At 40.0% G+C, this 24,458-nt stretch overlaps 6 protein-coding genes across 7 annotated transcripts; 3 read left to right on the forward strand and 3 right to left on the reverse strand.

Annotated features, from left to right (window-relative positions):
• Nucleotides 1-541: 541 nt before the first annotated feature.
• Nucleotides 542-4,531, forward strand: LOC111782977 (sulfite exporter TauE/SafE family protein 5). Its single transcript, XM_023663842.2, has 4 exons — nt 542-1,643; nt 3,144-3,278; nt 3,361-3,513; nt 4,105-4,531. Exons 1-4 carry the CDS (start codon nt 858-860, stop codon nt 4,411-4,413), a joined length of 1,383 nt encoding a protein of 460 aa, XP_023519610.2. The 5' UTR covers nt 542-857; the 3' UTR covers nt 4,414-4,531.
• Nucleotides 4,532-5,214: 683 nt separating this feature from the next.
• LOC111782974 (cysteine-rich receptor-like protein kinase 26) lies at nt 5,215-7,943 on the reverse strand. 2 transcript variants are annotated; one of them, XM_023663840.2, is made up of 7 exons: nt 6,975-7,943; nt 6,768-6,899; nt 6,571-6,698; nt 6,281-6,491; nt 5,969-6,206; nt 5,721-5,877; nt 5,215-5,647 (listed from the first exon to the last, which is right to left on the reverse strand). In XM_023663840.2, exons 1-7 carry the CDS (start codon nt 7,807-7,809, stop codon nt 5,402-5,404), a joined length of 1,947 nt encoding a protein of 648 aa, XP_023519608.2. In that variant the 5' UTR covers nt 7,810-7,943; the 3' UTR covers nt 5,215-5,401. The 2 variants fall into 2 exon arrangements, 1 of the variants encoding a protein (XP_023519608.2); XR_002813248.2 differs by having other exon boundaries at nt 5,505-5,647; nt 5,721-5,860.
• Nucleotides 7,944-8,013: 70 nt separating this feature from the next.
• LOC111782973 (cysteine-rich receptor-like protein kinase 29) lies at nt 8,014-11,438 on the forward strand. Its single transcript, XM_023663839.2, has 8 exons — nt 8,014-8,990; nt 9,078-9,203; nt 9,291-9,418; nt 9,604-9,814; nt 9,901-10,138; nt 10,212-10,365; nt 10,452-10,642; nt 11,188-11,438. The coding sequence occupies exons 1-8, from the start codon at nt 8,162-8,164 to the stop codon at nt 11,303-11,305; spliced, it is 1,995 nt and encodes a 664-aa protein (XP_023519607.2). The 5' UTR covers nt 8,014-8,161; the 3' UTR covers nt 11,306-11,438.
• Nucleotides 11,439-11,698: 260 nt separating this feature from the next.
• Nucleotides 11,699-15,212, reverse strand: LOC111782983 (transcription factor ILR3). Its single transcript, XM_023663846.2, has 5 exons — nt 13,722-15,212; nt 12,928-12,990; nt 12,719-12,796; nt 12,459-12,621; nt 11,699-12,335 (listed from the first exon to the last, which is right to left on the reverse strand). Exons 1-5 carry the CDS (start codon nt 13,856-13,858, stop codon nt 12,081-12,083), a joined length of 696 nt encoding a protein of 231 aa, XP_023519614.2. The 5' UTR covers nt 13,859-15,212; the 3' UTR covers nt 11,699-12,080.
• Nucleotides 15,213-16,022: 810 nt separating this feature from the next.
• Nucleotides 16,023-21,393, reverse strand: LOC111782971 (kinesin-like protein KIN-14C). The gene is made up of 17 exons (XM_023663837.2): nt 21,145-21,393; nt 20,657-20,902; nt 20,391-20,535; nt 20,164-20,273; nt 19,966-20,085; nt 19,629-19,832; nt 19,133-19,342; nt 18,978-19,052; nt 18,713-18,859; nt 18,001-18,139; nt 17,754-17,863; nt 17,490-17,651; nt 17,189-17,409; nt 16,986-17,067; nt 16,801-16,905; nt 16,609-16,713; nt 16,023-16,504 (listed from the first exon to the last, which is right to left on the reverse strand). Exons 1-17 carry the CDS (start codon nt 21,184-21,186, stop codon nt 16,325-16,327), a joined length of 2,403 nt encoding a protein of 800 aa, XP_023519605.2. The 5' UTR covers nt 21,187-21,393; the 3' UTR covers nt 16,023-16,324.
• Nucleotides 21,394-22,339: 946 nt separating this feature from the next.
• LOC111782984 (oxygen-evolving enhancer protein 3, chloroplastic) lies at nt 22,340-24,171 on the forward strand. Its single transcript, XM_023663847.2, has 3 exons — nt 22,340-22,687; nt 23,553-23,848; nt 23,947-24,171. Exons 1-3 carry the CDS (start codon nt 22,387-22,389, stop codon nt 24,043-24,045), a joined length of 696 nt encoding a protein of 231 aa, XP_023519615.2. The 5' UTR covers nt 22,340-22,386; the 3' UTR covers nt 24,046-24,171.
• The last annotated feature ends 287 nt before the right edge of the window (nt 24,172-24,458 follow it).

Below are 24,458 nucleotides of genomic sequence, written 5' to 3' on the forward strand. Positions count from 1 at the left end.
TTTGCATGATATTAAATAAGTGGCAGTTAGAATAGAAGAGGCCCAAACCACGTCGATCAAAAAAAAAAAAAAAAAGAAACCCATAGATTTAATAGAATTTTAGGCAGTATTAGGGTCTGGTGGCAGTGACACGTGTACTGTTCAAAATGATGTGACAAATTTCACATGGCTGAGATGGCACTCCATTTCCTCCACCTGGAAATACCTCACTGCTTTATGTTAAATTTAATACTTTAAATAAATATTAAATTAATTAAATGCTTCATTTATTAAAAAAACCGTTAAAATCTTCTAATTTATTTATTATCCTTCCTCTTGTTGAGTTCCACGTGTCTTATCCAAAAAAAAAAAAAAAACTTTTATTTTATAAATATACTTTAAATCTCTTCTCAAAATTCAAAATAGAATAAAAAATATTATGTGACGTGTCGTAGATAAGATCAAAAGAGCAAAAAAAAAAAAAAAAAAAAAAAAAAAAAAAAAAAAAAAACGCAAAAAATCCTATAAATTTAATAGGAATATAATAAACCCAAATCCGAGAAGATGAACAGAACTTTGATTTAGCATTTGGATATTCTAATTACGTTAGGCAGCGAATTGCTTCAAATTTCATTTTCTTATATAACCCATCAATGGCTTCATCGATGGCTACCATTAAAGTGGGCGTCAAACTTCTCAGTTAATCGCTTCCCTCCATTATTCTATCGAATCTTTTTCAGCCGTTTTCTTACTTTTTCGTTTCCGCGTGAGAAATTGCGAGGGAACTACTCAGAACAGAGCAGAACACTCTCGAGCCCCTTGTCTTATCTCTTATATAAGGTTAATCAGGTTCTAGTTCATCCTCTCATCATTGCACAATGAGGAACACCCAGACCCAGTTTGCCGTTGCCTTTTTGGTTCTATCGCTTGCCATTAATGTTTCTCACGCCAAACAAATTAAACCCTTCTTCGATTTCATTGAGTTTGATGACTTTCTTAACAAAACCCAACAATGGAAAACGAGTTTTCGTCTCCATTTCCATCAAACCCAGTTTCCGTTTTCGCCTCCCATTGTGATTGCTGGAGTTCTCTGTTTTATCGCCGCTTCTTTATCCAGCGCCGGCGGGATTGGCGGCGGTGGGCTTTACATACCTATTTTGACGATTGTGGCTGGTGTGGACCTCAAAACAGCGTCTAGTCTCTCGGCTTTTATGGTCACTGGAGGGTCGATTGCGAATGTATTTAACAGTTTGTTCTCTAAAAGATCCAAATCAGAGGGGAAGTGTTTGATTAACTTTGATATTGCTCTTTTGACTGAACCGTGCATGTTATTGGGAGTGAGTATTGGAGTTTTATGTAACCTTGCGTTTCCTGAGTGGGTTACTACTATTCTGTTTGCCATTTTTCTTGCTTGGTCGACTTTGAAAACATGTAAAAGTGGGATGGTGTATTGGAAAATGGAAACAGAAGAGCATAGGAATAATGGGTTTAATTTGGAAGATGCATTAGAGAATGAAAATGAAACCATAGCTTTTGAAGAGCCTCTGTTGCCTACACAGAACGATCCCAGATTGAGGCTTCCTTCAATGAAGTTAGGGGCCTTGGTTCTTGTCTGGTCTTGTTTCTACCTTATTTATCTTCTTCGTGGCAACCGCGATGGACAGGTATGGATTTATCTTATTCATGTTAATTGATTCTATGTCTGATTAGAACATAACTGTTCATTTGTTTGGGGAAATATCAGAGGATTTGAGTGTCTTCTAAATACATAGAATTATCCTGACATGTTCTTGATTATTGTGTGAAGTATATATTGAAAAATGCTATTGACTTGTGAATTTGACATTAAGTTATTAGTATGCTATATTGTTTGCTCCAGTGACAGAGTCTCGTATTAATGTAGATCTGTAAGTGCAGCCTTTTCAATGACTACTATTGAAATCAACCTGGAGTTTTTCATGAGATGAGAAATCCTCCCTTTTTCACTATAGAAAATGAACTGTCAAATTTGTCTGGCATGGTTAAGGTTTGCCTTGTATCATGGTTTTTGATCTTATGATTCCAAGTGAATTAATAGTTTGTTGTTTTCAGTTCATTATAGAAGCAAGTAACTTTGTGAGGTCCCACATTGGTTGGAGAGGAGAACGAGCCTTCCTTATAAGGGTGTGGGAATAGCTTCCTAGGGAGGCGAATTGTAAAATCCCATATTGATTGGAGTGGTGAACGAAACATTCTTTGTGTGGGAAACCTCTCCCTAATAGACGTGTGAGATCCCACCATATGTTGGAGAGAGGAACGAAACATATTCCTTAGAAGGGTGTGGGAAACCTCTCCCTAATAGACTTGTGAGATCCCACCATCGGTTGGAGAGGGGAACGAAACATTTCTTATAAAGGTGTGGGAAACCTCTTCTTAGTAGACGTGAGATCCCACATCGGTTGGAGGGGGGAACGAAACACTCCTTATAAGGGTGTGAGAAACCTCTCCCTAGCATTTTAAAACTATGAGGCTGACGGCGATATGTACCAAGCAAAAGCGAGCAATATTACAAGCTTTTTGTATTGTATCCTATTGTATTCATTCCCAATTTAAAATTTTGCACTTATTCCCTTCTTAGTCTTCTTCATTGACTGAATTTGAGTCTTGTCATCTTTACTCATTTACTATCGCATATTCGACGTCTTATTTGGCCACGAATTTGAGCGTGACAGTAAAGTCTAAAGGTGATGCTGCAACTTGTTTACTTTTTGTTGGGGCATATATGATGCCACCCCTTGGTCCCATTTGCTACTCCCTTTGGTACCTTTTCATTCCATCCACAAACTTTATATCCTTGGATCTTACGTTGACTTTAAGCAAAAGAGCTTCCACACAACCCTTAGTTTCCTTTTAAAGATAAGCTCTTCCAAACAACCCTTGATTGCCTTGGAATCACTGCTAAAAGTAAGAACAAGTACTTTTATGGGAAACGTTTTGAAGTGTTGTTTCAACATATTCTTAATTGCACTTTTAGATTATGTACTTAAGTAATCAAACAATTAGTATGAAGCTACCTTTTAACTCTTCAAAAATCATGTCGAACTCGGTGAATTCTACTCCATATGATCTTTTCTTCGTTCGAGCAATTCGAATACTTTGTCATTGTAAAATCCTTGTTTTTGCAGGGTCTTTTACCGATAGAAACGTGTGGAACGGGTTACTGGGTTATCTCTTCTCTCCAAGTTCCAGTGGCCATAGCTTTCACTCTCTGGATTCTTCACAAACAGAAGGGTCCTGAACCTGAAGATTCCCCTCAGAAGGTGCAAAGAATGAAGCTAGTTCTATGATATCTGTTTGCTAGGCTAGAACAAAAGCTAATGTTTTCTGTTGTTCCTTGTATAGGAGCTAGAAGAAGCACGGCCTGCAGTTGAACCATCAAAGAAACTCATCTTCCCAGTAATGGCACTTTTAGCTGGGATTTTGGGTGGCATGTTTGGGATTGGCGGTGGCATGCTTATAAGCCCTTTCCTTCTTCAAGTTGGAATAGTTCCTGAGGCAAGTCCTTACATCTCGCGAACTTTTGTTGTTGTATTTAATCGGTTATTGAACTTTAAAGAGTGTTTAATAAGTCTCTAAGCTTCAACTTTGTGATATAAGTGTAACAACCCAAACCCATCGCTAACAGATGTTGTCTTATCACCGTCAGCTTCATGGTTTTAAAGTTGCGTCTGTTAGGAAGAGGTTTCCACATCCTTATCAGCAATGCCTCGTTCTCATCTCTAACCGACGTGGGATCTCACAATCCACCCCCTGGGGCCCAGCGTCCTCGCTGGCTCTGATACCATTTGTAACAACCCAAACCCACCGTCAGTAGATATTGTTCATTTTGGCTGTTACGAATGGTATCAGAGCCAGACACCGGGCGGTGTGCCAATGCGGACGTTGGGCCTCCAAAGGGGTGGATTGTGAGGGAAACGAAACATTTCTTATAAGAGTGTGAAAACCTCTACTTAGTACACGCGTTTTTAAACCGTGGGGCTGACTACAATACGTCACGGACTAAAGCGGACAATATCTACAAAGAGTTCTACAAAGGTTCAGATCATTATTGCCCATGAGGCTCATACCTGAAAATTGTAAATACAGGAAACGGCAGCAACTTGCTCCTTCATGGTGTTCTTTTCGGCTACAATGTCAGCTTGCCAGTATTTGCTGCTGGGAATGGAGCATGCTGAAATTGCAGTGATCTTCGCGATCGTCTGCTTCATTGCCTCGGTGCTTGGGTTGGTAGTGATTCAGAAGGGGATTCGTGACTATGGAAGGGCATCTCTCATCATCTTCTCAGTTAGTATAGTGATGGCTTTGAGTACTGTTTTGATGACCACATTTGGTGCCCTCAATGTTTTGAGTGATTACATTGCTGGAAACCCTATGGGATTTAAATCTCCTTGTTAAAACGTTTTCTTCTCTCTTCATTCATGCACAGTTCATTGCCTAATTTAATGGTTACAGAGAATCTGAGTGAATGTAACATAGGAGAATGCTTGAGTTCAAATTTTTTAATTTTTGTTCATATTTCAAATTCAATTTTCATTCTGCTTCAATTCAACTCCTTCGATTATGAAAACCGTTAGAATATTGAATGAAAAATCGAGAAGTTCTTTTTCTCAGTGCCGCGAGGGAAGGTAGATGAAAACCCGTGATACAATCTTCTTGTAAACCAATGCCTTTAGCCACTTAGTCATACTTCCAACTTGTTGATCGAAATTTGAGTATGAATAGAAAAATCAACGTGTTTGAATTTTGTTCTTCTAAACATAATTCAAGCAAGTGTTCTCGTCATTGTCATGTTGTGAGATCTCACGTTGGTTGATCGAAATTTGAGTCCGAATAGAAAAATCATCGTGTTTGAATTTTGTTCTTCCAATAATTCAAGCAAGTGTTATTATCATTGTCATGTTGTGAGATACTATATTGGTTGAAGAGTGGAACAAAACTTTTAAGGGTATGGAAATCTCTCGGTTCTAAAAATCGTGAGACTAACGGCGATATGTAATGAGACAAAGCAGACAATATCTATTAGCGTCAGAATTTATATACCGAGCGGTGTGTTAGCGAAGACGTTGGGTCTCCAAGGGAGGTGAATTGTGAGATCCCACATCGATTAAAGAGAAGAACGAAACCTACCCTTACAAGGGTGTGAGAACTTCTTCCTAACAGACACATTTTAAAAACCGTGAAACTAACGACGATATGTAACGAGCTAAAGCGGACAATATCTACTAGAATATACACTTTTGTCAAGTCAATTATACCACAATGGTTTGCATATACAAATGATCACCAAACATTATAAAGATAGAAGATCGTTAAAACAACGAGCCCGAAACAAATCAATTTAAGATTATTAAGTGTTGACAATGATTCCACAGAGTAAGAGCTATTAGCTTGGGGGGCTCTTAGTGTTCATAAAGAAAGAAGGCTGCGATGGCGTGGGAAAATCAGCCAAGTCGCCGTTAAGCAAGAGAAGGATGGTACCCATTGTTGGCCTTTCACACACCTTCTCTTGAATGCAGAGTAACCCAATCTGGATGCATCTTGTCGCCTCATTCCTCATCATTTCACTTCGTATTTCAACACAAGGATCTACAATGTTCAACGCTGTTCCTTCCCTCCAGTTTCTCCATGCCTGCATCCACCAACTCAATTCATGTTCAACTCCTAAACGAATTTAATGGTTAATTCTCATACGCTATACTTACGGAGCTTATAAGACGATCTTCGATATTCTCGTTGTAGCTATTGGCTTGGTTATTTCTTCGTCCAGTCACAATCTCTAAAACTAGAACACCAAAGCTAAACACGTCCGACTTTGATGAGAATTGACCGTGTCTTGCATATTCTGGAGCCATATATCCACTTAAATTTCACAAACAAGGTCGAGACTCAGTAGTAGAAAATTTAATGTAAAGCGAAGTTAACTTGCACGTATAAAAGCTTTACTACTTACAAAGTGCCGATTATTGCGGACGTATCATCTCGAGTTTGTTCAGATGCGAATAATCTTGCGGTACCAAAATCTGAAATTTTAGCATTCATGTTTGTATCCAACAAAATATTACTGGGTTTTAGATCTCGATGAATAATTTTGATTCGAGAATCTTCGTGAAGATAAACAAGTCCACGAGTGATGTCTTGTATGATTTTGTAGCGCATTGCCCAATTCAAAGTTTTGCGCTTGAGAGGATCTGGGTATGAAAGGATTAGTGATTAGAGGTTAATTTAATGAAGAAATGTTGAAAGTTGAGGAAGAATTATGTACCGAAAATGAATTTTTCAAGGCTTCCATTCTGTAAGAACTCATAGATGAGAAGCTTTTCGTTTTGTTTGAAGGAGAAACCCAAAAGCTTAACTAAATTCCGATGATGAAGCTTAGATAACAGAAGGAGTTCGTTCTTAAATTCATCATCTCCCTGCCCTGAAACCTTAGAAAGCCGTTTGACTGCTACGATTCGTTTGTTTGGAAGCTTCCCCTGTTAATGGACAGAGACAAAAAAGTTCATCGCCGGCGACTGCGAGCTACTGATAAAAATGAAAGCTTTTCATTATTACCTTGTAAACAGCTCCAAACCCACCTTCCCCAAGTTTGTTTTCGTCTGAAAATTCATCTGTTGCTGTTCTAATGGTGTTGAAATCGAACTGTAAGAACCCCACTGCCGTAGTTTCTTCCTCGGCTTGACCTGTCGGCGCGAAATATAAGAACAGTATTCCAAAATGAAACAAAAATAGTTCTAATTTGATTAGCTTACAGTTTTCTCCACTGCGTTTTGGCCAACATTTTCTCAGAAAGATGTAGATGCTGATCATTAGTGCTAAAACTGCAACAGCAGCAATAGGCACAACGATAGCTATGCAAGTTGCAGAGTAGCTGCTTTTGTTTCCTGAAAAACAGAGCAGTTCAGGGTAAAGAGGGATGAACAGAGCAATTTTCCGGGAAGTGGGAGCAGTAGCATTACCGTGGGTAGTTCTGTTAAGTAAAAGAGGAGGGGATGGTGGCGGTGGAAAGGGTGAGAGGGTGGGCGGCGGCGGCGGCAGCGGCGATTGAATGAAAGAGTAGGTCTCATATCGAAAATTACAACTGGGTCTAAGAACCCTACCCCCTCGCTTTCCATCACAGCAATCTTGGATTAGAGGCAGAGCCCCAGACAAGCATTCGTTGCACTTCCGCGGAGACAAATCTGGGGTGCACTGCGCTGAGCCGTAAATTGTGGGCAAATTTGGAAGCGTTGCGTTCCCCACCGCAAACTTCATACGGGAGTCGCCGGCCGAGGTTGGGCCTATGAGACTCACTATCAGATTCCTGGCGGCCTGGGTGAATCCTTCCGGATCTGACGCGTTCATCGTGTTCCACAGAAAGGCGGGCGGTGAAACTTCCATGGACCCCAAGATGGGTCGGTCGGAATAACGGAGCATACAGGCATCGTACCATCCAAGCGCTTCCTTCTGGGTCTCACACCGTGTAAGGAGAATATCTCTGGAGTTATTGAGGCATCTCCGGCAAGCCTCCGCCGAAATGTCCCCCCTGCAGAGTCCGATTGCGTATGCTCTGTTTTCGCCGCCGTAAGAGAAGTTGTAAAAGCCATACTCAATTTGATGGTCGGTGGTGAAGGTGGAGAGGAGTTGTTCTAGATTGGCTTTGTAGGCAGCCCCATCAGTTGTATGGTTGCTATTGCCTCCGTCGACGCAGATAAAGTGTAACAATCTTGGCTGAGCAAATGCCAGAGGGTAACCAATCAGCGCCAAAAACAACAAACTCAGAGTAATGGAACATATAAATCTTGAACCACCCATTGCTTTGTTACTCCACAAAGCCTTGAAATCGTGAGGCCAGGCCAAGCGTCGATGGAGGGAGAAGGAATTTTTTAAGGTTCATGAATCAAAAGTACATAAAATTTAAAATTTTGAGGTTAAAGGTGAATAAAAAAATGTAAGGCTGCTTGTTTAGCCAGTGGTTTCATTGTCTGGATCATTGACTTTGAAAAGTCTGGCAAAACGAGTATGGGTGGGCCATGAAGACCGATCGGAAGCTGGGGTACCATTTCCAAGCCGTGAATTTCACTCCCTGCTAACCAATTCTTACAATAAATAAGTTCATCAATGGAGCTCAAGTTTAGGTCAGTCGACTTTGTTTGAAAGCAGCTCAATGGTTTGGCCAAGATTCTTGTGTTCTTCACCTTCCCTGTTTCTGGGTTTCGTGATTTTCTTGGTATCCATTACTTGGCAACGCATGGCAACGAGTCAGTCAGATTTCGAATACTATAATTGCCAAAATGAACAAGGGAACTACACCGCTAACAGTACCTACAAAGCCAATCTTGATCACCTCCTCTCCACCTTTACCACCCACCGCCAAATCGACTACGGCTTCTACAACCTCTCTTACGGCCATGACCGCGAAGCTAATGCTATTGGTCTGTGCAGAGGAGACGTCGGGCCAGACGATTGCCAAACATGCCTCAACAACACTATAACCCTTCTCATAGAAAACTGTCCCACCCAGATTGAGACTATTGGATGGTACGACGAGTGTATGTTTCGTTACTCCGACCGCTCCATCTTCGGCGTCATGGAGCCTTCCCCTGCTGTCTTTTCCTCGAGACCTCGTAATGCTTCAGACCCAAAACGGTTCACTCAGGCGGCCAGGAATTTGCTTGAGCAACTCACCTCTGAAGCTGCAGCGGGTGATTCTCGTCTGAAATTTGCCGCTGGAGACGCCGAAATTCCCAATTACTGGCCCATTTATGGGGCTGTGCAGTGCACTCCTGATTTGTCTGCCAATGATTGCACCAACTGCCTGCTTGGTGCTATTGATCAAATTCGAGATTGTTGTGATGGGAAGATGGGCGGGAGAGTTGGAAGACCCAGTTGTAATATTAGATTTGACATCGATCCCTTCATTCAGAATCGGCCGGAGTCAGCGCCACCACCGCTTAATTTACCAAACACAACTACTACTACTACTACTCCGCAAGGCAATTTACAGTTCATCCTGTTCTATTCGCTTCTTTTTCTTTCTTTATCTCTTAACTCATTACAGAGTGCCCTGTTTTTATTTCCAGGAAACTCATCTGGAATAGTCGTCTTCATTGTTGTGCCTCTCATTGTGGTTATCATAGCTGCTGTCGCCCTTATCATCATCAGCATCTTCTTAAAGAGAAGAAAGCTAAGGAGCTATTCAGCTCAAAGTAAAGCTAAAACCCCTTTTGCTGATACCCCATTTTCATTTCACAACAGGATTCATGGCTGTGTTTGTTTAAACTTTTAATCCACAGATCTGCCTGAAGATGAAGTTATAAATGCAGAGTCTCTGCAGTTCGATTTTGACACCATTAGAGTCGCAACCGATGGATTCTCCGACGAAAATCAACTCGGGAAAGGCGGATTTGGAGTCGTTTATAAGGTAATCCTTGTTGAATCCTACGTTAGCTAATTTAGGAAATGATCCTGAATTTATAGGTAAAGAATAGGCTTAGGCTCAAAATGGACAATATCATACGATTGTGGAGAGTCGTGGTTCCTAACCATCCCAAGTTTTAACGAGTATTTGATATCCGATTGCACCCATTTCATATAATTAATCGACAGGGTCGGCTTCCCAATGGACGAAGTATAGCTGTGAAACGACTGTTTCAGGGCTCAAAACAAGGAGATGAGGAATTCAAGAACGAAATCTTGTTGGTGGCAAAGCTTCAACATCGGAATTTAGTTCAGCTTTTGGGTTTCTGCTTCAAACATCATGAAAGGCTGCTCATATATGAGTTTGTAGAGAACTCCAGCCTTGAGAAATTCCTATTTAGTAACACTTCACTCTGCTTCTCCTACTTCATTTCTGGGAAACCTCTAACAATCATCCTAATTTCGGATGTTAATATGTTCATGCAGATCCCATAAAGCGTGAGCGTTTAGATTGGAAGACTCGGTATAGTATCATAGACGGCATTGTTCGAGGACTTGTATATCTCCACGAAGACTCTCAACTTACAATTATTCATCGAGATCTCAAAGCTTGTAACATTTTATTAGACGCAGAGATGAATGCTAAGATTTCAGATTTCGGCACTGCGAAACTATTCGATCATGATCAAACACAAGGAAATACAAAAAGAATCATGGGCACTTTGTAAGTAGCTGCAACTACATTCTACATTTCATTTGTTGAGGGAGATACTAATGAAATTTGTTTATATCGCTAGTGGATACATGGCTCCAGAGTATGCATGGAACGGTCGTTTCTCAGTGAAGACAGATGTGTTTAGTTTTGGCGTCCTAATCTTGGAGATAGTGAGTGGACAAAAGAATAATCGAGCTCAAACCAACAAGGAGGTCGAAGAAAGTCTCGTCAGCCTTGTAAGTAGCAAGTGTTAAGCTCATTTGAGTGTCAGTGTGAGTAGATGCATATGAATGATGACTGTCAAATGTTGGTGTTGTTGTAGGCATGGAGAAGTTGGGGGAATGGGAATGCTTTAGATATTGTTGATCCTTGCTTGAGAAATGGGTCAAGAATGGAAATGGGGAGATGCATTCATATTGGATTGTTATGTGTTCAAGCAAATTTAGGTGCGAGGCCAACGATGAGCACTGTGCTTCTCATGCTCAACAATGGGTCCTTCTCTTTGCCAACGCCCTCTCTGTTGGATGATGGAAGTCCCACATCGACTAATTTAGGGAATGATCATGGGTTTATAAGTGAGGAATGCTAACTCCATTGGGATGAGGCCTTTTGGGAAGCCCAAAGCAAAGCCATGAGAGCTTATGCTCAAAGTGGACAATATCATACCATTGTGGAGAGTCGTGTTCGTCTAACATGGTATCAGAGCCATGCCCTAAACTTAGTCGTGCCAATAAATTGGTAAATCCTCAAATCCTCAAATATCGAACAAAGAACTCCTAAAGAAAAGGAGTCAAGCCCCTCCTCGAAGGCAGTCAAAAATGACTAAGACTCCAAAGGAGTCGAGCCTCGATTAAGGGGAGGCGCACTTTGTTCGAGGGGAGGTGTTGGATGATGGAAGTCCCACATCGACTAATTTAGGGAATGATCATGGGTTTATAAGTGAGGAATGCTAACTCCATTGGGATGAGGCCTTTTGGGAAGCCCAAAGCAAAGCCATGAGAGCTTATGCTCAAAGTGGACAATATCATACCATTGTGGAGAGTCGTGTTCGTCTAACACTCTCAACCTGCCTTCTTCGTCAACAGTGCTGCCTCTCGAATGCGTGGACAATCTCAAGGTCACAATGAAACTCAAGGTCTAAATTCCATGTCCATTTCTGAGTTATATCCACGTTAGTTAGTCTATTTTAGAGAACTTGTTGATTAAGAATGGGTCAAAGGTGACGGCTTGAAAATGGTGCAACTTCCAACTGGTCTTCAATGGCAACTAGTGACTCCAAATTGAAATGAAACCACTCAACTTCTTGCTAGACTTTTCCAAGTCACAAATGATTGAAAAATGAAACCACTGGCAGTCATGTGTGTATTATATATATATCTATCCAATGATCGACACGGTATCATGAGTCCCTTATTGGCTATACAAGTAAGAAACACTATCTCCAATGATATGAGGTCTTTTAGAAAAACGAAAAATAAAGTTACGAGAGCTTATACTCAAAATGCACAATATTATAACATTATGGTAGTTCGTTGTTCCTAGTATCGCTATAAATCAGACACAATGGCATAGTCCACAAGAATTGTAGCAGCTGACATTAATCCAATCATCTTTGAAATTCATAATCCTAAGACCTGTCATCAAGATGATCTAAATGTTCTTCCTTTTACGTCGTTTGAAGACGAGGAAAATAGTTGGTTATTTCACAAAATCTCTACAGAAATGTCAGCTGCTGAAGAACAGTTGGGCAAGAACCCAAACAGAAGGAGAAGATGAAGAAAGGAAATAAGATTCCAGAATTGGTGAAGACTGTTATTGTAGCAGACCTGCATTGATTTTGATCAGCAGAAACTTGTTTAACAAAACAGATATTCAGCCAATTCTATCTTGAAAATACATAGGAATCCTCTCATTCAAAAGCAAAGCCGGTGAAGTAATGAACTCCGACAACTCAGGCGACTGGTGGCCGAAGAACGTGGTCTTGCGATGTATCGATGGCGCCCGGAGACATGAACTGCCACATTGATACTCCGGGATATCCGATCACGGGTACCAACTTGCCCCCAACAACCTGATTTGGAGAAGAAAATGCAGGAGGGTGAGGCAAGAAGCTTGGTTGTGTATTGAACGCCTTCATTTTCTGTTCAAGGCTGTCTTTTGCTTCTTTCAGCCTCTGTTTCTCGTCTCGTAGTTCACTCTTTTCAGCCTACACAAAAGAGGTACGGTAAACTCAGCCAAAATATGATACTCGAATGGTCTCGTGTTCACTTCAAAAACTTGTAATATAGGAAATATGAACTTGGGAATGATAAAAAAAAGGGAGATCCACCTTCATTTCATTGATCTTCTCCAGAAAAGTTTCATTAGATTCCTTAAGCTTCTGAGCCTCATCCCTTAGGTGTATGATCATTCGAACTGCATCACCCAAAATAGCAGACTTGTCAATTTTGGGAGGCCTTCCATGATTGAGGATGGAATTCAATTCCAGAAACCTTTAATGGACAAAGAGAAAACATGAGGTCGGGACGGAGCAGAGCCGAGACGAGAACGAGAACGGCGAAAACGATGAATGTAATAGAATTTAGATGCCTGTCATTTAGTTTATCCCTTCGCATTTTCTCTTTATGTGCCTTGGATCCAAATGCATTTGATCCAGAGCTGCTCATCCTGTCAACAGTAACAACACTACCATGTTCTTGAAAGGGCATATCCAATATGCTTAAATTCAATGCCACAGCTTTACAACATAAACAATGATGCTCATTGTCCCCTAAAGTTGGGAATCAATAACTGCTCACCTTTTTCTGGATCCAGATTCCTTTATGTCGTCTGGCATTTCAAGTGGCTCATCAAAATCTGCCCTGAAACATTAAGAAGAGAGTTCTTCCCCGAGATATAAGTTTAAATTACACGTTTAGTCTCTAAACTTTTAAATTTATGTTATATGGTCTCTAAACTTCAAAAGTTATTTTTCAATAGGTCCATTTGAAATTTATTCGACATTTTTTTGTGAGATCCCACTTCGATTGGAGAGGGCAATGAAACATCTCTTATAAGGGTGTGGAAACTTCTCCTTAATAGACGCGTTTTAATAAAAAAACTTGAGGAAAACCTAAAAGTGAAAGCCTAAAGAGAATAATATTTGCTGGCCGTGGAATTAGAATGTTACATATAATATCAGCAAGCACTAAGTAGTGTGTCAACGAGAATGGTAGCCCTCAAGGGAGGTGGATTATGAGAGGTGCGCCAATGAAGACGCTATCCCCCAAGGGATGGATTGTGGAATCTCATCCCAGTTGGAGAAGAGAATGAAACATAGTGGAAATCTCTTCCTAGTAAAAGCGTTCTAAAACCGTGAGTCAAACAGCTATACTCAACGAACTAGAGCTAACAATTTGGACTTGGACTATTACCTTTTTAAACGACCTACCAGACACTAAATGAAAGCTCAATTTGTTATTTAATATATCAATTCATTTTAACAAGTTTGAATAGTTTATTTGAGACATACGGTGATTTAGAGTGGTGTTTGTGTTCATATCAACGACATACAATCAACCAAAAAGAAATTCAAAAGCGAAAAAAGAAAAACCTGAAGGAGGCAGTGAAATCGCGAGAAGGCAAAGCGAAAGCAGGAAGATCCAGTGAAGGTAGGTCGCCGCCGGGGACAGGGATGTCCTCAATCGCGCCGTAATCGAACACCCAATCCGTGAATTCAGACGACGCCATCTCTCAAAAATGGCGGGTACAAGTATTTCAGATTACAGGGCGGAACGTAGAGAGGCGTGTTCCATGGCAAATGCTAGAACATATGCATTGCGGAAGAAGAAATTGGTTTTGGTTTGATTGAGGAAGCGATGGGAAATTTGTAGAGATGGTGAAGGGAATCTGAGGAAAGAGTGGGGAGGGAAAATCGAAGAAGAATCGCATACTGCAACTGGTCCACTAACGCTAACACTCCAACAAACAAAATAAAGTAAACACTGAGATTTACAATATTTTGTGATGCTTCCCATGTTTAGGCCCACACACTCCCCATTCCCTTTCTACATTTCAATTCTTAACCATCCGACGGGATTTGAATTGGGATTTGAAATTCCCAACGCCACAACCCACTTCTCTCCCGTCGCCCACACGGACCCGACGTAGGTCTCTACACCGTTATATGAAATGTTTCGTTCCCTTCTCTAATCGACTTTGGATCTCATAATCCACCCTGCTTGAGCCACCTTCCTCATTGGCACACCACTCGGTGTCTCGTTTGTAACAGCTCAAGTTCACTACTAGTAGATATCTCTCCTATCATTTGTAATAACCCAAGCTCACCACTAGTAGATATAGTCCTTTTCGACCCTACGTATCGTCGTTAGCCTTACGATTTTAAAACACGTCTACTATAGAAAGGGTCTAGCCTTGCTTTGAGCAATGACTTGCTCTGATACCAATTGTGAAGTCCCATATCGGTTGTGGCTTTGATAATCTAGTTATCGAACAGTGCGAGACACTGATCAGAGTAGGACTCTACCCTCTCCATAGTAAACACGTTTTAGAACCGTGAGTCTGACGATGATATGTAACGATTCGAAACAGACAATATTAACTAGGGGTGAGAAAGAGACTTGAGTTGGGTAGATTCATCAGCAATGATTTGGCAGGCGTGGAAGATGTTGTTGAATGAAAGCTCTGGTATTCCAGAAATGATATATGAAGAAGACAACAGGGAATCAAGCAACAACACACCAAATCCCAGAATTCATTCCCTTAAATTTCACTACTCCAGGATGATAACATGATGGTAGATCTCGTTAAACTGTTCAACAACTTGAATTTACATGATCTGAGAGACTATAAACCACAAAAAACAAGAGCCACGCTTGCACTTGTCTCCATCTGATGCTAAAACCACAGCCATAACATGTATGGTCTCGACATATGCGCCTATCCTTTTCCTCATCTCTTCTGGATTGGCACCCACAAGCTTGTCAATCTGAGTACCATACATAATCATACCATCAGTTATGAGTATCTTCTTTGTAAACACTTCGATGGTTAACAATGCTATTCAGAGTAGAAGTTCATTGAAATGGGTATCACTCACAAGCCCAACTCCTTGTTTGTTTGTTTTTAAAGCTTAGAAAACTAATAAAACGTATTGTCGTCCGCCTCACGGTTTTAAAATACGTATGGTAGTAGGAAGTTTCCACACACTTATAAAAAAGGTTTCTACCCCACTTGGGAGCCAGCGTCCTCGTTGGCACACTACTCGGTGTCTGACTCTAATACTATTTGTAACGGTCCAAACTCACTGCTAGCAGATATTGTCTGCCTTGACTCGTTACATATAGTCGTCAGCCTCACAATTTTAAAACGCGTATGTTAGGGAGAGGTTTACGTACCCATATAAAAAATGTTTCGTTCTACTCGTGAAATCTCACACTCATACATTAATTCTTATAGTTTTACTTTTGAGAAAAAAACAAGTGAAATAATCTCTTACTTATATATTCATGATATATTCATGATGTTCTCGAGTCGATGTGGTTTCACAAACCCTAATCCTTCGCAACTGTTCTTGCCCCTCCATCTCCACTTTCAGCAACTCAGAATCTTTCCAAGTCCTTCAGCGATTGATAATGGAAATTCGTTGTAATCTAAACATTTGCACGATTGGATTATACGAGATAAACATTGCTATAATTTTGGTTACGAATCAGACCCCACCTCTTAATTTAATCTTATCCAACTTGTTTGATATGATTTGATTTGATTCTTCACTAGCTTCACAAGAAAGCAGCAAGCTTTGAAATAGGACCAGAAGATCTTCCCAATCCCTTTGCATTATATTATCCTCAACATGGATTGATCATATCCGTTGATATATTTGGAAATCAAATGATAAGAAATAGATATCAAACATTAATCAATATCATTTACAAAGTACAGAACGAAGGATTAGAATTAGAAATATGAGATATTTATGCTAAGGTTCATAAAACCATAACCTGTTGTACAGAAAAGTAAGAATTGAAAACTCATGTTAAAAGCGCACAGCCTGATGATTCTAAGCCTGATATTGATACAAATTAGTGGTTGATCCCAACACCAAACATCTACAACACTAAGTGTAATACTACAACCCTGTGACACAAATAAGATTTATGTATGCAAATGCAGCAGAGTACAACTAACTCAATTTTAGCCATAACTCAAGCGGGAATCCACAGGTCGCATGGTTGTTTGCCGGCGAGGGATTCCAATTTCACACGCATTAACTCTGGCCGCAAACCGAAGGGAGCAAAGTGACTCATTCACAGATGATGGGTCGGGGGAGATATTCACAAACATCAGAGTTTTCGAGTCTCCGCCTAGGCATGGCTGCATACACAACAAACTAGTTAGTCTCATCTATGATGAATATGGCCAGTGTCTAACTAACAGTAGACCAGTACAAGATCAAAAGACTTAGAGAAATCACGTGCCTGGAGAAGATACGTAAGCTTGGAGTTCCTAAACGGGACATGGTCTTCCTTCTTAGCCAACGCAAATATGACATCACTCAAACACGACAAACTTTTGTTGATAGCCTGATGATGATATAGTCAGGAAACATGGAAGTGAGCATAATTATTGCAGAAAAGAGTTATTAGACACTAGGCTCAAAGAATGAGAACCTGTGTTTCCTTCAACCGATCCCCAGTTGCCCCACTCCTTGAAAGCCGTTCACTCCCAGCAAGATCAATGAGATTTAGAACCCCCTGGACTTGTTGTTCAGTGCTCTGGGAAAGTGAAAGAAAAATTTTAGCTGATACATACTGTAAATAAACTGTTCATGCGTGCGGATCATAAGGAAACCTACCTCATTTACGCCTGATATACGCAGTGTAAATACCAAATGACTTCTTGATGACTGCTCGTTCATTTGAGTCCTTCCTACGGATCTGAGAATCAAACCCAATTCACATTAAATTCTGTCGTACACCCTGATCCTCTAATTTGCACATAAACTATATAGGGTAAAAGAAATTCAGCGTTCAAATTATCGTTCTCAAAGTAATGCACCTGCTGTGGGCAGCCTGCTGTAAGAGTGAAGATATCTCTCTAATACTGCAGACATCAACGATGGTGAGATCTGAAACGTGCGTGTTCCCGTTTGCATCATGTTTAATGGTGTACTGTTTACCAAGAACACTATTTTCTGTCCTTGTTATGTCAGAACCACTAGATCGATGTGTTGACAGTAGATCACGGATGGTTTCGTTATATATTTCTAACATGGAAACCTACAATAAGCATTTGCTTAGAAGGGACTACTAAGATTATAGAATACAATTGATGATCAAAATAAGATTGTTTGTTTTACCTGCATTTTGTATTTCCAGCCCTGAGATTGAAGGGATTGACTAGCTTGAAATATCTGTTCCAGAGATCGTGGTATCAGCCCTTTCTGCTCTGGCGCTTCGGGCCTTCCCATCATTGTATAAGTTTTGCCAGATCCTGTCTGACCATAAGCAAATATGCAAACCTGACAAAATACCGGGTCCGTAAGTTTTCTTTTCAACAAGGCATCAGAAGAGTCTGAAGCACTCTATTCACAAGGAACCGCAAAAAAGGAGAGAAACGTTACCTTATAGCCATCCAGTGCACTCTGCACCAGCTGGGTTATTTCTACAAAAACATCTTGTTGAGAAGCCTCATGATTAAACACCTTGTCAAATGTGAAGGGATATTTCTGCCCTGTTAAGAACATAATTACATTGAATAAAAGGTTAGCCTCTAGTCAATACGGATCGAGGCAAATACATCATGCGTTGATTGCAAATATAAAAGTTCAGTTCTAACGAATTGCTGCACAAACATGAATTTCTTCATACCACTTTGTGACAAATCGATACCCCGGCCAAGAGTTTCCGCTGATGTTGGATAAGAAATAACTGTGGATTCTGCTCCTACACCATCATCTGGTAGCAGGGGTCGCACTCGACAGAATACACGAATATTCCCTTTTAATTCCTGTGCATGGAGAAAATAAAATAAATTTAAAAGTTAACCACATACTTAGTGAGTTACTGATGGCTTTACTTTTTCCCTATCGCTACTCATGATCATCCCCTTAATTAGTCAATATAGAACTCCAACAATCCTCCCTTTAAACAAAGAATACCATAGAGCCTACCCTGAGGTCTTCTTTGGAGCCCTAAAACCGTCTTCCCTTACCCTTAATTGAGACCCGGCTCCTTCTCTCAAGCCCTCGAACAAAGTACACCCCTTGTTCAACTCCTAGGTCGCTATTACTACACCTTTAAGGCTCACAATTTCTTTGTTTGACACTTGAGGATGCTATTGACAAGGATGAATTAAGATAAGGGCATGACTCTATACCATACCATTTTAGGAACAACTGACCTCTACATTGGTATAATATTGTCCAATTTGAGCATAATCTGTCATGACTTTACTTTTGATTTATCCAAAAAGCTTTCAAACCAATGAAGATAATGTCCTCGCTTATATACTCATTATCTTTCCAAACAATCCACAAGACTAATGACCTAAAACCAACAGAAGTAAGCACATGAACGTTACCAGTATTGTGTTGTGAAGTTTTTTTCTCAACTTCTCTCCCTCCGTAATTTGCTGCTCTGCATCTGCCAGGCGGCTTTGTAGGTCACTGATATACCTTTTCTGTTCTTCATATTCTGACCTCGTATGGAAAGCAGATAAATCTGCCATCTATGAGGATAAAAAGATATTGTCAAGGGCTTAGAAAAAAATAAACATTTAATTCAGATAGCAAACGTATGTTCAACAAAACAATATAAGAAGCAATTCATGAATAACTATCACTTACTTTTAATCTCTCATTTGCAGCTGTTAGTTGGTGATCGAGCACACGTATTTGCTCCCTTTGTGAGGAGCAAGTCTCCTGAAGGGAAGAAAAGGTTTCTTTTTAAAAAGATTGAGATGACAAGAACTTCAGTCAGTAAACATAGGTATGGCCTTTACCTCCAAGGCATTTGCTTTAACTGTCAGGCTATCCAACTCATTACATGATTTACCGCTGACCTCTGTAAGTTTCTCCACTTCGGCGGCCAAGGCCAGCGCCTGACTCGTTAGACGGTCACGATCATTTCTCACTTGTTGTAGCTCTTCACGAAGACACTTGATATCATTCGTCAACGAATCTTTTTGTTTCACTGCCTCGTCTAATGAAGCCTATACGAGATAATCAACTGCCACTTATTCTACAGGCCATGAAATTAATAAAAATTCTTGACAGAGACTATTGCAGCAAAATACAAAATTAGACTACTAAAAAAAGTTTCACACAAGCATGAACTTCTACACTAGGATATAGGTTGCACCCCCATTACTTGTAAAGGGTCATGGGGAAAAGTAAAATCGGTGAATAGATAGAACAAGTTCTTGAAAATCTTGTCAAGCCGCGTTCCATGAGTAAAAAGAGAAAGTTATGCATCTCAAAGATTAAGAATCGTCGTACTTTTAAAGATTTTAACTGGTCCTGCAGCGTCTTATTGTGGCCCCTCAGTGTGCTAAGGTTCTCCACAACTGTCATTTTCTCCATTCCTACTCGTTTGAGTGACTCACTGGTCGTATCAAGATCAGCTTGGAGTTTACTATTATACTGTTGAAGACTGATATTATACTCTTGCGCCCTCTTGTACAAATCTTCATTAGAGGCAAGCTGTAAATTTTCAAGGAGTGAGGATTGGAATTTGAAAGTCAAACTACAACAAAAATCAGCTAAGAAAATATCCATTCTTGAAAAAAAAAATGCTCATGAAAAATCATTTAAACTCCAATATAAGCTATTTTACCCTCTTTTCAGCGGCTAATTTCTCTTGGAGAGCTTTCTCGAGGTCACCTCTAAGAGAAGCTTGTAAATTCTCGGCCGCAAGTCGGGCATCTTTCTCTCTTTTATGACACTCCATTGCATCCTAAAGAATGGGAAAAAAGTATTAATAACTATCCGCAAACAAAGAAAAACAGTAAGCATGAACAGTCTATAAACCTACCAACTTGTGTGATTCTTCTTTTGCAAATCTCTCTTCCAACGATGAAACATCATTCCTTAGCACTGAAATAGTGGAAGAGTACTCCTCTTCTCTTTCTTTCATTTCCAACTCTAAAAAATAGGTGGTACAATATGACATAGGATTCCTCTTTGTTAATATCTTCCAAAATATATATCAAATTATCTGGCAGCAGTAAGAGCCTAAGAAAGCCAACACCGTAGAATTACCTATAGCAGAGCATTTTTTCTCAGCAGATTCCAGAGCAGTTCGAAGTCTTTCCTCCTCAAGTACATGGCTTTCCTCGATTTGTTGTAACCATTTTACGCAATGCTTGAGCCTCTTATTATGATCGGTGATTTGATCAACTTTCCCCTAACAAATTGGTGCCAGAAAAGTCGAATATCAGCTAAGCAAAACAGTTTCTGACAAGAAGATGCAAGAAGAAAGTTTAATTATTAAAAAAACTGCTCGAAGAAAATATCAGTCATCCAACCTTGAGATCAAATTTTTTCCCTTTCAACTTCTCACTTAACAACGCATCAATCTCTTCTTTTGTGAACTCCATGGTGCCACATTCAGAATCCTCGGTGCTACACGCATCATTAGCAGAAACCCCCTGCCTATTATTAACATCTACAAACGGCTGTCTTCCTCGGGCACCAGCTGCAGGCCCTAAAATTCTTCCAGCTGCAATCTTCCTCCGTTTGTCAAATGGAACATCGTCTGGAACATCCTTTATCTGCATGATTGTTTCAGAAAACAGTCGTGACGTAAGTAATACAATACAATTTTGATTTGAAGGGCTCCGAAACTAAACCATTTTTAACTTGCTCTTAGTTCTTAGTACAGCAATATAAAATAAACAAAGAAGTAATCATAAAACCCTCGATTATGACGGCCTGACGAGAAGAAATGAAGTTGTATTTGCTAATTTTCCTATCATCCTAACAAGAACAATATCAAAGATCAGAGTCGACTTACAGCTGGACTGCGAGGGGGCCTATTCTGGTTTCTAGATGCCATCTTTCTTCAAATCCAGAAAGGATCAAACCGATAAAGTCCAGGATAGTTCCCAAAATGAGCCCAACGGCGGTGGAAGATATCGATTGGCGCCGGAAATTTGAAAGATGAACAGTTGTAGGAGCTATGGGAAGTCTGTGGAGGAAGACAAAATGGAACGTTGAGATCTGGTTCAGTGTCTCTCGGGTCGAAGAGGGGAAAAAAGGGCACACAAGATTTTGAAATTTGAATTGGCGGTACGGCCGCACGCGCTCCGCAATAGAGACGTTACTCGTTTGGGCCGGGCTTTTTCTTTTGGGCCTTACTTCCTTTTCAGGCCTAATAAATACAATTATTTCCCACCTTTAATAAAATACATTAAAAATATATATGTTTTTATCCGATTATGCGAACAAATTTAAACACAAATTTTTTATATTCATGAATTTAAGAGCAAAAACTTTAAGAAAGGGTTTTTAAAAAAATTCAATTTTTAAATGCAAAAACAAAATCTAGCTCTAAAGTTAATTAATATGTTTTTAATAATTTACTAACCACTCTTTATTTAAAAAGTTAATCCATTAAATTGTCCATTACACCGTTGGCTTACCACTAAGAGTGGTCACTCTCATACTTTAAGAGTGGTCACTCTCATACTTTTTCTAATGTTCATTTTTTTTATAGTAATTTCAGCATCATTAGAATAATTTAAATTTAAATTTTCCAGCGTTTGTTTGATTTTTTTTTGGTCGAGATAAATGGTAGTGGGCAACACCAAAACAGAACAAAATAAATGATTATAAGGTTCCAACGACTTATATTTCGATTACTTAACTTATATGGAAGTTAACCATTAATTTAATTTTTCATTGAAAAAAAAAATATTTATTTAAATTTTAATTTTTTTCATAAAAATAAGGGATGAAAATTGATGTTACAAGCACGATATAAAATATAATTTACATAAATTAGTGGACAAATGAAGAAATTAAATAATATGAATAATGTTTTATATGATTTCGTGAAGTCCACGTGGTGAAATTTTAGTTGTCCATGCTGGAACCTATCCAATCCAAAGAGGAAGAATCACTTAACACGCGTTGATACACAATTGGTTCAAACCAGATCCAACTTATCCAAGTGAATGGCAGATAAGGTGGCGCCCCCAACGACTCTGTGTCTCACATAAACAAAAAGGTATTCCAGAGGTTGGTGGTCGAAGAAATGGCATCAATGGCAGGGTTTTGCGGTTCCTCTCAGGCTGTGTTGGAAGGTTGCCTTCATATTAGTGGCTCAACCGGATTGAGTGTGGCTGGCAGCAGCAGCAGCAGCAGCAGGTCCTCCGTCCCCCGGTCTGGGTTGATGATCAGAGCTCAGCAAGTGCCTGCTGAGACAGAGACCAGCCGCAGGGCCGTTCTTGGCTTGGTCGCGGCCGGTGTCACCTCTGCCTCGTTCGTTCAAGCCGTTCTCGCTGATGCTAAGCCCATCAAGCTCGGCCCCCCGCCCCCTCCCTCCGGTGGACTCCGTAAGTGAATAAACATTAAATTAATCGTAATCCATGAGCTACATTGAAATTTGTTAAATGATGAAAGTCTCACGTCGACTAACTTAGAGAATGATCCTGAGTTTATAATTAAACAATACTCTCTCCATTTGTGTGAAGTCTCCTGGAGAAACCCAAACCAGAGCTTATGCTCAAATTAGACAATATCATACCATTGTGGAGCTTATACTATGGTATCAGAGTTATGCCCTAAACTTAGTCGTGCCAACAGATTGGTAAATCCTCAAATGTCGAACAAAGGACTTCAAAAGAAAAGGAGTCAACCCTCTCGAAGGCATAGTAAAAAATGACTAAGATTCCAAAGGAGTCGAGCCTCGATTAAGGGGAGACGTACTTTGTTCGAGGGGAGGTGGGGAGGTGTTGGATGATGAAGAAAAAGGAGTTAATCCTTCTCGAAGGCCATCGTAAAAAATGACTAAGACTTCAAAGGAGTTGAGCCTCGATTAAGGGTTAGTTTCGATTCAGGGAAAACGTACTTTGTTCGAGGAAAAGTGCTGGATGCTAAAGAAAAAGGAGTCAATCCTCCTCGAAGGAATAGTAAAAAATGACTAAGACTCCTTTGGAGTCGAGCCTCAATTAAGGGGAGACGTAGGAGTCAATCCTCCTTGAAAGCATAGTAAAAAATGACTAAGACTCATTTGGAGTCGAGCCTCGATTAATTTTGTTGGAGGGGAGATGGTTAATTTAAGGAATGATCATGTATTTATAATAAAAAAAATACTTTATCTGGAATAAGGCCTTTTGAGTAAGCCTAAAATAAAGTCACAAGAACTTACACGTGGACAATATCGAAATAAAATTGATGGAAATGTTTTGATTGTTGCAGCTGGGACTCTGAACTCAGACCAAGCAAGGGACTTGGATCTGCCACTTAAAGATAGGTTCTTCCTGCAACCACAAAGCCCAGAGATGGCGGTGGCGAGGGCGAAAGAGTCAGCCAAGGACATCATTAATGTAAAGGAATCAATAGAGAAAAAGGCTTGGCCATTCGTCCGCGATGACCTTCGTCTCAAAGCAGAGTACCTCCGTTATGATCTCAAGACAATCATTTCTGCCAAGCCTAAGGAAGAGAAGCAAGCCCTTAAGGATCTCACTGGAAAGCTCTTCCAAGACATCAACAACGTTAGTATTCCAAAATTTAGCATTGATTCAATTACACGTCTGTTCTATTGTTTCTGACGTTTTCTTTGTCCACCCACCATCAAATGGGCAACTTGCAGTTGGATTATGCAGCAAAGATCAAGAGCAGCTCAGAAGCAGAGAAGTATTACGCTCAGACCGTGTCAACCCTCAACGATGTCCTCGCCAAGATTGGTTAGAACAACAGCTTTTCTGCCAATGTGATGTGAAATTATTTGTGAACACACCCGCTTGAACTAATGTTATATTCAGCCTCTAAAGCACGTTTACAATTTAATAGAGTTCTACCACATATTTTCGTTATAGTTATACCTTCAAGATTTACAAATATTTGTTCGACACGGGATTATATTGACATAGTTAACTTAAGGGCATATATTTTATACTATTGGTTGGAGATGTGATCTAATTCTATAGACGGATATGCATGTTTATCTCATTTAAGGAATTAATTAGGTTAAGGAGAAGGAGTCCTACAACGTTTAAGGAACAGCCAATTATAGACACACAAGAGTTTTAACTTCAACCACATATTGAATTTTTTTTTAACAAATTTAGTTAATAAGAATTGGGAATGGGGTATTTTTCTCTT

Source organism: Cucurbita pepo, chromosome 20, assembly GCF_057944985.1.
Source record: "Cucurbita pepo subsp. pepo isolate OVF chromosome 20, ASM5794498v1, whole genome shotgun sequence".
In the NCBI taxonomy this organism is placed as follows: Eukaryota; Viridiplantae; Streptophyta; class Magnoliopsida; order Cucurbitales; family Cucurbitaceae; genus Cucurbita; species Cucurbita pepo.

What these genes read in the sequence shown, in the direction of transcription:
- LOC111782984 (XM_023663847.2), top strand. Translation starts at nt 22,387, where the DNA reads ATGGCATCAATGGCAGGGTTTTGCGGTTCCTCTCAGGCTGTGTTGGAA. An exon ending in CCCTCCCTCCGGTGGACTCC is followed by an intron (nt 22,688 to 23,552) that starts GTAAGTGAATAA and finishes TGATTGTTGCAG; the next exon opens with CTGGGACTCTGAACTCAGAC. An exon ending in TCTTCCAAGACATCAACAAC is followed by an intron (nt 23,849 to 23,946) that starts GTTAGTATTCCA and finishes GGCAACTTGCAG; the next exon opens with TTGGATTATGCAGCAAAGAT.
- LOC111782977 (XM_023663842.2), top strand. Translation starts at nt 858, where the DNA reads ATGAGGAACACCCAGACCCAGTTTGCCGTTGCCTTTTTGGTTCTATCG. An exon ending in CTGAAGATTCCCCTCAGAAG is followed by an intron (nt 3,279 to 3,360) that starts GTGCAAAGAATG and finishes TTCCTTGTATAG; the next exon opens with GAGCTAGAAGAAGCACGGCC. An exon ending in AAGTTGGAATAGTTCCTGAG is followed by an intron (nt 3,514 to 4,104) that starts GCAAGTCCTTAC and finishes TTGTAAATACAG; the next exon opens with GAAACGGCAGCAACTTGCTC.
- LOC111782973 (XM_023663839.2), top strand. Translation starts at nt 8,162, where the DNA reads ATGGTTTGGCCAAGATTCTTGTGTTCTTCACCTTCCCTGTTTCTGGGT. An exon ending in AAGGAGCTATTCAGCTCAAA is followed by an intron (nt 9,204 to 9,290) that starts GTAAAGCTAAAA and finishes TTTAATCCACAG; the next exon opens with ATCTGCCTGAAGATGAAGTT. An exon ending in AAGAAAGTCTCGTCAGCCTT is followed by an intron (nt 10,366 to 10,451) that starts GTAAGTAGCAAG and finishes GTGTTGTTGTAG; the next exon opens with GCATGGAGAAGTTGGGGGAA.
- LOC111782983 (XM_023663846.2), bottom strand. Translation starts at nt 13,858, where the DNA reads ATGGCGTCGTCTGAATTCACGGATTGGGTGTTCGATTACGGCGCGATT. An exon ending in GATTTCACTGCCTCCTTCAG is followed by an intron (nt 12,991 to 13,721) that starts GTTTTTCTTTTT and finishes TTAATGTTTCAG; the next exon opens with GGCAGATTTTGATGAGCCAC. An exon ending in AGAAGATCAATGAAATGAAG is followed by an intron (nt 12,336 to 12,458) that starts GTGGATCTCCCT and finishes TCTTTTGTGTAG; the next exon opens with GCTGAAAAGAGTGAACTACG.
- LOC111782971 (XM_023663837.2), bottom strand. Translation starts at nt 21,186, where the DNA reads ATGGCATCTAGAAACCAGAATAGGCCCCCTCGCAGTCCAGCT. An exon ending in GGAAAAAATTTGATCTCAAG is followed by an intron (nt 20,536 to 20,656) that starts GTTGGATGACTG and finishes CCAATTTGTTAG; the next exon opens with GGGAAAGTTGATCAAATCAC. An exon ending in GTGCACTGGATGGCTATAAG is followed by an intron (nt 17,652 to 17,753) that starts GTAACGTTTCTC and finishes GTATTTTGTCAG; the next exon opens with GTTTGCATATTTGCTTATGG.
- LOC111782974 (XM_023663840.2), bottom strand. Translation starts at nt 7,809, where the DNA reads ATGGGTGGTTCAAGATTTATATGTTCCATTACTCTGAGTTTGTTGTTT. An exon ending in AAAACGCAGTGGAGAAAACT is followed by an intron (nt 6,699 to 6,767) that starts GTAAGCTAATCA and finishes TCGCGCCGACAG; the next exon opens with GTCAAGCCGAGGAAGAAACT. An exon ending in CCTTGAAAAATTCATTTTCG is followed by an intron (nt 6,207 to 6,280) that starts GTACATAATTCT and finishes TTTCATACCCAG; the next exon opens with ATCCTCTCAAGCGCAAAACT.